Source organism: Tupaia chinensis, unplaced genomic scaffold (genome assembly GCF_000334495.1).
Source record: "Tupaia chinensis unplaced genomic scaffold, TupChi_1.0 Scaffold000366_1, whole genome shotgun sequence".
Taxonomy (NCBI): Eukaryota; Metazoa; Chordata; class Mammalia; order Scandentia; family Tupaiidae; genus Tupaia; species Tupaia belangeri.
Window position 1 is genome coordinate 1,492,413 of NW_006159863.1, and position 12,053 is coordinate 1,504,465.

Consider the following 12,053-nt stretch of genomic DNA (forward strand, 5'->3'; position numbering starts at 1 on the left):
GCTGAACTGAGAGCCACTTTTGGATGTGAACCATTTCTGGAAAGGGACTCCCACTTCCCGTTGGTTGTTATGGGAAATGGGTGAGCTCAGATAAGCAATTCTGGCTGGGGTGGGGGCTGCTGGGGGAGGGACTTCTGTTTATGTAACAACTTCAGCTTCTGGGAAAGGGTCCATTGTGTAAGACCGGGGCTGTGGCCCATGTCCCCTGGCACAGGGCAGCCAGCTGAGTGGTGGCAGGAGCACTTGGCAGGGTGTGCTGGTGTGAGATGAGAGACAACAGGCCGTGTGAAAGGGACTTGGCAGAGCCAAGGCCTGTCCTCCCAGGGGACTTTTCCTGGGGAGCCTGCTCCCTGGGCTCACTGTTATCCCTCTGACTTTGAGCTTCCCTTCATTGGCTCTGCCCTCGCTGCTCTCAGAAGAGAATTACCCTCCCTTACTCCCTGCTATGTTCCTGAATCTATATGCAGCCTGGCTCATGTCTCACCTGAGGTATGGCAAGTGGACTTCATTTCCTGTATCATCCCAAAGGATGGCTATTACTGCCTCAGACTCTTAAAAAGCAGGTGGAAGTGGTACTGAGCCTCCATGGGGAAGGGAGACAAAGTGCTGCAATTGATTGGTAATGTCTGCTGTGGCTGAGGATTAGTGATGCACATGGTTGGGAGGGCAGAGACATGGCTGGCCCTGGGGTGCAGTCCCACATTAGTGGGGGACTGGAGGTGTTTTCAGTGTCTGGTGTGATAGACGCCCTTTCTGAACAAGGAGGCCCGGACATAGCAAGCTCGTGGGCTTTGTTAAACCATATACAGCTGTCGTTGGGGGAGAGGGGTCCTGGACTAGAGGCCTCTGCTGACCCCAGGGTTCTTGCTTCTGCTGCTGTCTGCTGCAGCCCTAGAGCTTTTCTCTGTAACCACTGCCTTCACTTTCTTTTGGAGGTGTCAATGGCAAACTTGGTCAATTCTCCTCATTTTCTCAGGGATAAAAGCAGTCATTTCAGCCAAGGGGATAGCCAGGGGCAACAAGTCCCGAGAAGTGGCCTGGGAAGTGGCCACAGACAGCAGGCTGGGCAGGAAACCAGCCAGCTGTCTGGCTGTCACCATGACAATCTCCTGTTCTCTCCAAACAGAGGCGTGCTGGGATTCCAGAATTAGAGAGAAAGACACGATGAAGACCCTGCTACTGTTGGTGGGGCTGCTGCTGACCTGGGAGAATGGCCGGGTCCTGGGCGACCAGGTGGTCTCAGACAACGAGCTCCAGGGTAAGCAGGTCAGCGTGATGTCCCTTGGGCTGCAGAGAGCCAGGCTGGAAGGCAGAGCCACCTCCCTGGGCGCAGTCTCTGTCTGTCAGGCCCCAGCCATAAACACCATTTTTTAGCTTCAGCTCCTGGCCTGGCATTCTCTGCCAGACCCCTCCCTGAGCCTCTCTCCCTGGCTCCCTGGCTCCGCTCCTGTGGGCAGTTGGGCTTCTAGACGTATGTGGGCCTTTCTGCAGCCCCTCCTGGTGGCTGAATTCCATTCAGCTCTCCCATTTCTAGTCCCCATGGCTGGCTCCCGTGCACCTCCTCAAAGCCACGTCTGGAGGTTGGAGCTGTCATACATCGCCCCCACGCGGGTATCCAGAGCTCTAACCAGCGTTCCCTCCCTGCCTACCCAGACACCAGGCTCCATGTTCTCTGCTCACTAGGCACGGCGGGGGAGGTTCAGTGACCATCCTCGGCCCTGCTGGAGGCCCTGTTCTTTATGAGGCCTTTCCTGACACCTCCCTCCATCCCACCCTCCTCCTAGAGGAGCAGTTCTGTGGGTTTGGTAAAAATCCAGACCTTGATCTCCAACCGGGGTGTAATTCCACCCCACCACTCCCTGTTTATTCTCTACAGGAGAGTGTAGGCAACTCTGGATCTCATGACACTCCTCCCACCTTTGTGTTTTATTGAGGTACAATTGAAAAATAAAATTATAAATGTGTTTACGGAGTACAACATGATTTTTTTCCCCTAATTTGCCATAAGGCACATGCTCTCACCAGAGAGACAGAGAGAGACAGGACTCAAACCATGGAGTCGGCCATGTGGGTGGGATCCAGCTGCCTTAACTACCATTACACCAGCTGGCACTACAATGCGATGTTTTGATATACATTGTGAAATAATTACTGCTACCAAGCTAATCAGCATATCTGTCACCTCACATAGTTACCTTCTTGTTTGTGTGCATACCCACATGTGTGTAGGGGTGAGAACGCTTATCTGTCTGGGACCAGCAGATGGCATAATGGTTACATTGCTAGACTCCCATGTGGTTGGCCATGGTTCAAGTCCTGGGTCTGGTGGCTTAAAATTCACGCCCGGTGGGTGTGCGTGCGTGCCCAAGTTCCCAAGAGGAGAATGGAAGAGAAGGGATTGCAGCATGGCCATCCCCCCTGGGGGGTGATTTCTCACTTTCTGTATCTCTGTCTCTCCAGCAGGCACACACACCCTATAGCAAAAATCTCTTTCTCAAAAAAAAAAAAAAAAAATAGATCTATTGGGTCTTCAGGAAAGTCATGATGCATTTTTGCATGGAAAAAAAATCATGATTTTTTATTTCCTTAACAAAGTTCAAGTACTGTTATCCATCAGTATCTGCAGGGGATGATTTCAGGACCCTTGATCCCCCATGGATACCAAGTCCACAGATGCTCATGTCCTTTATATAAAATGGCATGGTTTGACCCCGGTTTAAACCACTGGGAGTCAGCCTGAGACACAATGGGCACGAATGTGAGTGCTCAGGATGGGCTAGGCTGGAGGAAGGGAAGCCCCTGTGGAGGGAGGGGGCTCCTCTCTTTCTCTCTCACTGTCATGCCCTCATGTGTGCATGCACATGCTCTATTGCGATTAAAGAAAAAAATTAACGTGGCATAGTATTTACATATAACTTAGGCACATCCTCCCATATACTTTCAGTCATCTCTAGAGTATTTATGATACCTCACACACACTATGTGCTATGCAGACAGTTGTTGTGCGTTTGTATTATTGTATTACCATATTGTCTTTTTCCCCAAATATTTCTGATCCGCAGTGGGTTGCATGCAGCCAGGGATGCAGATCCTGCAGAAACGGACGACTGACTGCGTACAATGCTCTATTATGAACACTGGCTCTGTCCGTACAGTAGCTCTCCAGACCTTTTCATCCTAGCTCACTGAAACTCTGTGTCCCTGGCCAACACCCCCTCGTTACCCTGGTTCTCCTTTATGAGATGGGCATGAGGATGGTACTGGGAATATTAAGTAAAATGCACATGAATTGTCAGGTGCAGTGCTTGGCAAAGGGTAAGTGCCAGGTGACAGGGTGTCTCATTGCATTTGTCACCCAGAGCTCTGCCTTGGTCACAGATTCCCTGAGGAACAGTGTCATTCATTCACCTTCCTGTCCCTGTCACCTTGCACTGCACATTGGAACAAAAAAAGTACAACTGTTTGGTTAAATTGAATTCTAGAAAGATTTATGCCAAGAATAACAATAGTTCATGTTTTAATGCTTTTTAAAAATATTCCACTTCCACAGTTGCTCCTCCTGGAGTTTGTGTTTCTGAGCAGTAGGGTGGCATTGATGGTGTGTGCTAGGTCAAGGCCTGTGATGGGGCAAGGCTGGGGTTGTGAGGCTGCCTGGGTTGGGGTAGAAGGTCCAGCCTGGAAAGCCCTTGGACCAAATAGGCCTTCCTGACTGTTCCAGCGGGTTTCATAGTTATAATGTTCCTTACGCCATTTTTTCCTCTCACCTCACTGTACCTCCTGCCCTTCTCTTGCAGAAATGTCCACCCAGGGGAGTAAGTACATTAATAAGGAAATTCAAAATGCTGTCAAGGGGGTGAAAGAGATAAAGACTCTAATAGAAAAAACAAATGAAGAGCGTAAGATACTGCTGAACACCTTAGAGGAAGCCAAGAGGAAGAAAGAGGTAAGGATGAGCTCATGCCCAGGGCCCTGCCTTGACCATCCTACTGGAGGACAGAGAGGGGTCACCGTGAGGGGGCCCGCTGGGTTGTCATGGTGATCCACAGCCCTCCCAATGCTGCCTCAGCTGATTCTGGGGTGGTAGTTAAGATACGAGGAGGGTTTAATTGCTTATGAAAGCTGCAGGGGATGAGATCTTGGATCTGGTTTCTAAGCAGCCTGGCCAAGGGCTAGATGCCCAGATTTGCTTCAATAGATTTTTCAAACCCTGATCATGTGCAAGTTCCAAGTTAGGCTCCGGAAAGGGTGGTGGCAGGGAGGGGGATGGTAGGCTTATCTAACAGGGGCCATATGGTTGGGGCGATGGCAGACACGTACCATGTACCCCATTTTTCCCCTACAGTTCTGGACTATTTAACACCTTAAATCCAATAGTGAACATAGCAGATCTGTTAATATATCATGACTTTCCCGATGACTCAATAGTTTGTTCTTAATGATTTCATGAAATTCAACACTAGAATTCAAAAACAAATGACTTTTAAAAAAAACAAAACAACCATCTCCTTAAGAATATCCTTGAAAATGAAAGGGATGCTGAGCTGGGCCTAGCTGTCACCTTTATGATCCATCATGCACATCACAAGCATTTTAAAGGCCTTGAGAAGTTCCGCAGTAAAGAAATCTACATATCTTATTTATCCCTAGTTTTCTGAATTGAATTGGCCAGGGGATCCATTTTTACCCCTGACAGTTTTTAGCACAATTCCGTGGAAGCTACTGAGGAATTGCTAGCCTGGATACACCTCTAACTTTCTGTCAAATGTCATCCCCGTTTTGGGCACAGTCTTAGTTCTCACACTTCTGTGAGAATTCTCAAACAGCTCATGGAATGGAGGCACATCTGGTTCTCAGATTTTTGTGGTTATCATTGGAGTTTGATATTTGACAATCCAGATTTTATCATAAAACACATCAAGTTTGGAAGACTTTTTCTTTTTCTTTTTTTTTGGCTAGAGGATGTGTGCACATGCAGGAAAGAGGGGGAGAGAGAAAAAACATCCCTTCCATTGGAGCTTAATCATGTTGCAGTCCTCTTTCTTCTAGTTCTTCATCCCATCAGGATCCTGGGCAGGCATGTACATGCTTGGCTGATGGAGCTGGGTCTCTATCCCTGGTTGGCCATATGGAATCTGGCTTCTTCTGCATAGTGCTTAACCTCTGTGCTATGGTGCTGGCCTTCCATTACTTCTTAGTTGAGGAATATGTGAACCAGAAAGAAAACAAGTGAGTGTGCTATAGTTGACACTTGTGTCTCGGCTCAGTGAGAGGTAGGGTGTCCTTTCCCAGCAGGGAGGAGGGGACAAAGACCTTGCCTAACATTTCTCTTTAATTATTTAAAATTTTATTTATTACTATTATTAGTTTATGTTTATTATTATTATTTAATTTGCTATAAGGCACGTGTGCTTACCAAAGAGAGGGGTTGGGGGAGCAAGCCACCAGATCTGAGACTCAAACCATGGTTAGCCATGTGGGAGTCCAGCACCTTAACCACCACACCTCCTCCTGGCCCCTCCAGCCCCCCTTAACTCCTCTGAGTCAGATCCCCATGGTGTAGCTTGGCTGGGGTATAGACAGTCCATTTACCTTTTTTTTTTTTTTTTCCCTAGAATAATACACTCCTTTCAATACAGAAAAATAGAAGAGGAAAAGTTTTCCATAATCCTTTTACCCAAGGACAATTTCCTGTTAATTGATCTATTTCTTACCATTCTTTTCTCTAAATTTTCTAACAGTGGCCATATTTAAAATTTTGAAATTTTAACATAAAGATGCTTATTAGAATATTTAAAATGTTATATAATAAACATTCCTTATAATGATGAGTTATCTTACCCTTTGTATGTACCACAGTTTAACTCATCCCCCACTTTTGAGTATCTTGGTTGATTCTGGTATCTTTTTGCCATAAACTAATACTATAACAAATATCTTGAGGGATATATCCTTGGGATAGGTTCTTTTTTGTTAAGAGAGATTTTTGCTATAGGGTGCGTGTGCTTGCTGGAGAGACAGAGAGAGATAGAGAGACAGAAAGCAAGAAATCACCCGCTAGAGAGGATGGCCATACCATAATCCCTTCTCCATTCTTCTCTTGGGGTTTTGGGCACGCACTCACATGCATCTGGCGTGAGTTTTTAAGTCACCAAGTCCAGGACTTGAACCGTAGTTAGCCATGTGGGAGTCCAATGGCATATCCATTATGCCATCTGCTTGTCCTGGGGTAGGTTCTCATGGAACGATTGGTTCAAATGACATGGGCTTGTTAGAGAGGGTATATGTGTGTGTATGTGTATGTGATGTGATGTGTGTGTGTGTGTGTGTGTGTGTGTGTGTGTGTGTATGTATGGTGTTCTTGTTAGATAGAGTCTCACTATCTTGCCATTCTCCTGCCTCAGCCCCTTGAGTAGCTGACAGTACAGGCTTTATATTAGAGAGTTTTGCTAGCTGATATGACTTTGGGTTTTTGTTTATTTATTCATTTTTTGTCATAGGGCACATGTACTTGGCAGAAAGAGACAGAGAGAGGGAAAGTAATAAATCACTCCCTCGGGGGATGGCCATGCCACAATTTCTTCTCCCCCATTCTCCTTTTGGGATTTTGGACATGCATGCACATGTGCCCAGCATGATTTTCAAGCCACCGATTCCAGGACTTGAACTGTAGTCAGTCATGTGGGAATCCAGCGCCTTAACCACCATGCTACTTGTTGGCCTCTTGACTTTGGTTTTGAAACCTACTGATTGACTTTGCATGCCAGGGCCACAGTTTCAACAAACAAACAGGATACAGGGAGCCTTCAGTGGGCTTTGGAAGGTAAAGTTTAAATACTAGAAGTTGGGAAAAGAAGTGGTATGAGAGCAGTCCTCCTGGGGAAGGACCATGAGAGCAGTAAGAGAAATGAGGTGTCCACATGGGTGCTAGGAATCAGCCAAGGCTTTAAGGAAGGGCTGGGTCCTAAGTGCGAGAACGCTTATAGTCCGGTGGGAGGGATTCCGGGTAGACGGGGCAGAGGTGAGCACACTGCGTGGGCAGGCCATGGGAAGTCCTGCCTGGTTGGTGGTGGAGGGCCTGGTATCACAGTGCCTGCTTGGGAGGGGTGAAGCCTCTGATCTGTGCGGGGCTCACCCGGCCTTGTGTCTTCCCACAGGATGCCCTAAACGAGACCAAGGACTCTGAAATGAAGCTGAAGGCATTCCCAGGAGTGTGCAATGAGACCATGACAGCCCTCTGGGAGGAGTGTAAGCCCTGCCTGAAGCAAACTTGCATGAAGTTCTACGCACGTGTCTGCAGAAGTGGCTCAGGCCTGGTCGGCCGCCAGGTGCAAAGGGGACATACACGTGGTCTAGGCATTGAGTGGGGAGTGTGGGGAACCCTGTGAACATGCTTAATTCCACATGCCACATGTAATTGATTAGTAGGCAGGCTGCACTATGGCCCTGAGTGTCAGATTCGTTAGTCATGTGTGCTATGAGTACAGATGTGTAGGATCTTCCAAATGTATGTGTGTCCGGTATTTGCCATTGCTTGTATGGAGGAGCCTCGTATCCACTTAGGCAGGAGGAATTAAGAATTATTGGTACACTAATATGATCCTGTCTTCACCTGTGGGCCTGCTTGTTTGAGACTCAGTGAATTTTACTGTTCTCCGAAGGTGTACCAGTTGACCCTCAGCTGGGCAGGGGTGGGTATTATCAGTGGCCAGATATGACAGGGACTAATCTGAAGTGAAACGCTGTGAATTTCTTGGCCTCACAGGGTGTCTAGTCTCCCTCCGTGGGAAAGGTGGAATGGAAAGACATTTGCCTGACAGTTTGCATCCCTGGGGGTCAGTCCCTCTCAGGCCTTTGGCCATGTGCTGTGTGACTTTTTCACCAATAACCGGAGAAAGGACAGGTGGCTGTGGCCTTCTTGAGCTTCTCCTAACTGTGTCTGTTTGGGCTGTTCCAGCTCGAGGAGTTCCTAAACCAGAGCTCGCCCTTCTACTTCTGGATGAACGGTGACCGCATCGACTCCCTACTGGAGGATGACCGGCAGCAGACTCACATAATGGACGTCATGCAGGACCGCTTTGACCGGGCGTCTGGGATCATGGATGAACTCTTCCAGGACAGGTTCTTCACCCACGAGCCCCAGGACACTTACTTCTACTCGCCCTTCAGCTCTTTCCACAGGAGGCCTCACTTCCTCTACCCCAAGTCCCGCATCGCCCGCAGCATCATGCACTTCTCTCCGTTCGGACCTCCGAATTTCCAGGACATGTTCCAGCCCTTCTTTGACATGATACACCAGGCGCAACAGGCTATGGATGTCCACTTCCATAGCCCGGCCTTCCAGCCCCCGAGCATGGACATCACAGGTTAGAAAGATGTCTCCTTCTTCCCCAGAAGAGCTGGGCATTCAGAGTCTATTGAGAAACCCAGCAGATGCCAAGAGCTATGCCTGCGTCTTGTGTGCCATCTCATTTTGCCACAGCAACCCTGTGGTATTATCCCCATTTTAAAAAGTAAGAGAGAGGTAAAGGAATATGTCTGAGGTTTTGCACTGACAGAATGGGATCCAGTCCAGCATAGAACTACAGGGTGTGGAGTCTGTTCTTTCTAGTCATCCATGTCCCTTCCAGCCACTACTGGGTGTGATGGTGACCTCAGACTAGAGCCCCTTCCCCTCTAGAACTCAGGGGTCTCTGTGTGGAAGCCCTGCACGTGCTGGAGACAATCACATACCGTGGCTGGTGATGACTCTGATTGTAGGGCCTGGTACGGAATGGGCACTCGGTGCATGTCCTTTGAATGAACAAGTCTAATACAGACATGAAAATCCAGTTCTTTACAGAGTGATCACTTTCATGGATGTCATAGGCCTTTGTTGAAAATCCTATCTGTCATGTGCTGTAGTCTGGCATCAGGGTTTGGCTTGACATGGAAGTACAGGAGGGACTTGAATGGGTTTGTACCTGCCCTCAGCGAGTACTTGCTGGCTGGCTTGGGAAGAGCACAGAGCCAGACAGAAGGCAGAACACAGTGGGCTAAGGTGCTGAAGATGAGTGCAAGGAGTTGAGGAGACAGTGGAGGCCAGAGAGGTCTCCCTCAATGGAGACAGAGGGAGGGAGTCTGGACCAGTCCAGGATCCACAGGCACTCTGGCCAGAGTCCCAAGCAGAGGCCTGTACCTCCTGGAAATAGCTCAGTTCTGACCTGCGCTGACCACTTAGCAATCCTACAGGGCCAGGCTGTAGTGCGGAGGTTGGGAGGGATCGGCAAGGCCTGTCTCTGAGTTGCTAGCCAGGTCAGCCTGCCTCTGTCTTTCCCTGTGTGACTCCAGAGGGCAATGACGACCGCTCAGTCTGCCGGGAAATCCGCCACAACTCCACGGGATGCCTGAGGATGAAGGACCAGTGTGACAAGTGCCGGGAGATCTTGTCTGTGGGTGAGTCGGGGCCCGACAGTGAACTGCCCCCGCCATCGCCTGTGACCTTGGGTCTCCGGTCCTTACTAGGGCTGCCATTATGGGGTCAGACAGGTGGGAACCCAAACTCTAGCTCTGTGGCCTTCAGACTGTGGCCCCAGGCTAGTTCTTGGGCTCCCTTGGCCTCCATTCCTCACATGGAGAAAAGATAAAGCACAGGAATCTCCCTGAAGTTGGAGAGACATATGTAAGCTTTTTTTCCCCTCTAAAGTTACATTTTTAAAATAGTTATTCTTCTATCAATGAGAGAGAGAGACAGAGAGACAAGTGCCCCTCAACATGATTCAATGCTATGCTCGAACCCCAGCCCCAGACAGCCCTAGATTATTGTACACACATGCCCAGTACACTCCGGGAGGTTTCTGGATGTGAACCCAGAACTTTCCATGTGGCTTAGCAAATGTTTACTGATTTGCAAACATGTACTTATTTATAAACATTCACTTATTTACAAATATTTACTTATTCCCTCAGACTGACCTTGGGAATTGAGTACAATTATTGTCCCCCTCATACAGGGACATTCAGCCATAGAAAGATGAAATAACTTATTCAAGATTATGTGACCCCCCGCCCATGTGGGTGAGCTGGGATTCACACCTAGGTATTTGGGGTGTCTTCTTCTTATTATTATTTTCCTCGGCTTTTGGCCATAGGGCTTATGCATTCACCAGAGAGGAGAGAGACAGAGGGAAAACGAGAAAGGGAGACGGAGGGAGTTCCTCAAGGGGAATGGGCATGCCATACTTCCGGCTCCTCCATTCTCCTCTTGGGATTTCGGGCTTGCAGCCACTGGGTCCAGGACTCAAAACCACAGTCGGCCATGTGGATTCCAGCCACCTTAACCACCACAGCACCTGCTGACCCGTGGGATGCCTTCTTCTCCTTTTATAAAATTAATTATCTATTTTATTTATTATAATTACTGTTATTACTTTAATTTTCTGTAGGGCATGTGTGCTTACAAGAGAGAGAAAGAGAAAGCAAGCCACCAGGTCCAGGACTCAAACTATGGACCCCCATGTGGAGGTCCAGTGCTTTAATCACTGCTTCCCTGCTGGCCCCCAAGGTGTTCAATGCTCTCTCCCTGAGGGTCCTATGGGACCTCTGGTCACAAGGGTCACTGGAATTGGTACCTTGCATCACAGTAATATTCTCTTTGGTTAGTTGGTCCTTTAGGCTCTTCCCTTCTTCTTACTAGACCTGGCCGTTGATTAGCTTTTTAGATCACAGCCATGAGAGTATTTAAACACTTCCTGGTGTGTAGTCACCCTTGGTCAGAAGAGTTGATTTCCCCTTTTGTAAATAGCTTATCAGTCTTGCAGCTGGGCTCTTCCTTAATACCTTTGGGTTTGCTAGGGCACACCTTAAGAGTTTAGTTAAATATTCTTAGCCTCACTCCTATACTTTTAGAAGCCACTGCGGAATAAATACTAGTTCTCTCACAGGCTGAAGGATGAAGACGTTGTGGACAAGTGGACAACCAAGCCGTTGGCCTATGTCCATAGCAATATCATAGAAAAGCATAAATTACAGTCACTCACCCTGGAAGGTCAGTCCTGATAGGCCCAGAAAAAAATGATGTGCAGATGCCCAGGCTCAGATCTCACGCTGATCTTAAAGTCACCTTCTCTTCTGCGTTGAGGGGACTTGCTGCCTCTTGTTTAGGGCACTTGTGGCCATATGAGCATGTGCTACTCAGGAACTAGAGACCTGGAGCCCTCAGGGTCAGTACCACTGGCATTTCGAATTGGGCCATTTTTTTTTTTTTATTAATTCACTTTACACCATCACAACACACAAATGAATTTTCCATCCAAAATACACGGTGCATTGGCTCAATCAAGCACATCCACATACATGTTCTCAGCAAATAATTTTCCAATTCTTACGTCCTGCATACCTTGCCCTTTGTCTTGCCATCCCTGATTCCCCATCCCCCACCCTCTGCTATGTCCCATCTTCCTCCCCCATTGTCCCTGGCATCCATGGTTGCCCTCCATACCTTCTTCCCCCCCATTCAATTGTTCTGCCAATTAACTTAATTAGTCTAAATAAATCCATTAGCTAGCACAGCTGACATGAACCTACACATGTATCCAAGTCTGACCCTAGGCATAAACCCCGATGAGTAGAATGAACATACTATAAAGTAGTACCCAGCTGTGCCCATACAGCTCGCTGCAGTCATCAATGTGCATTTTTTTTTTCCTCCTGCAATTTTTTTTTTTTTATATTATATTACCTAACACTCATTCCCTGAGCATCATCACAAAATACTAAATGTAGTTTCCCATCTAGGACAAACTGCATAGTGACTTAATCAAGCATGTTATCATCAATAATATTCCATTTCTACTTTCATACAATGTATACATATATATATGTTTTTTATCCTATCTTTGACCCTCTGCCCTTTCCCCCTCTCCCATTACACTATCTCTGCTATATACAGTTGTCTTCCAGGGGAGTTATTGAAAATGTGATACATGCAAGTAAAGGGAGAAGGGCCACAAGTTTAAAGTTTTCAACAATAGGGAACATAGATTCCATTCAAGGTTGGATCAAGGGTGGGTCTCCTG

General features: G+C 47.7%; 1 protein-coding gene across 2 annotated transcripts in view; it reads left to right on the forward strand.

Annotated features, from left to right (window-relative positions):
• Positions 1-12,053, forward strand: part of CLU (clusterin) — a 20,353-nt gene that overhangs the window by 4,390 nt on the left and 3,910 nt on the right. For both annotated transcript variants that reach the window (XM_006153223.3, XM_006153222.3), the window contains exons 2-6: positions 1,127-1,258; positions 3,795-3,943; positions 7,155-7,325; positions 7,955-8,363; positions 9,328-9,432. In XM_006153223.3, the coding sequence (XP_006153285.1) occupies positions 1,165-1,258; positions 3,795-3,943; positions 7,155-7,325; positions 7,955-8,363; positions 9,328-9,432 (928 nt within the window). In that variant the 5' untranslated portion in view covers positions 1,127-1,164. The remainder of the gene's footprint in view (positions 1-1,126; positions 1,259-3,794; positions 3,944-7,154; positions 7,326-7,954; positions 8,364-9,327; positions 9,433-12,053) is intronic.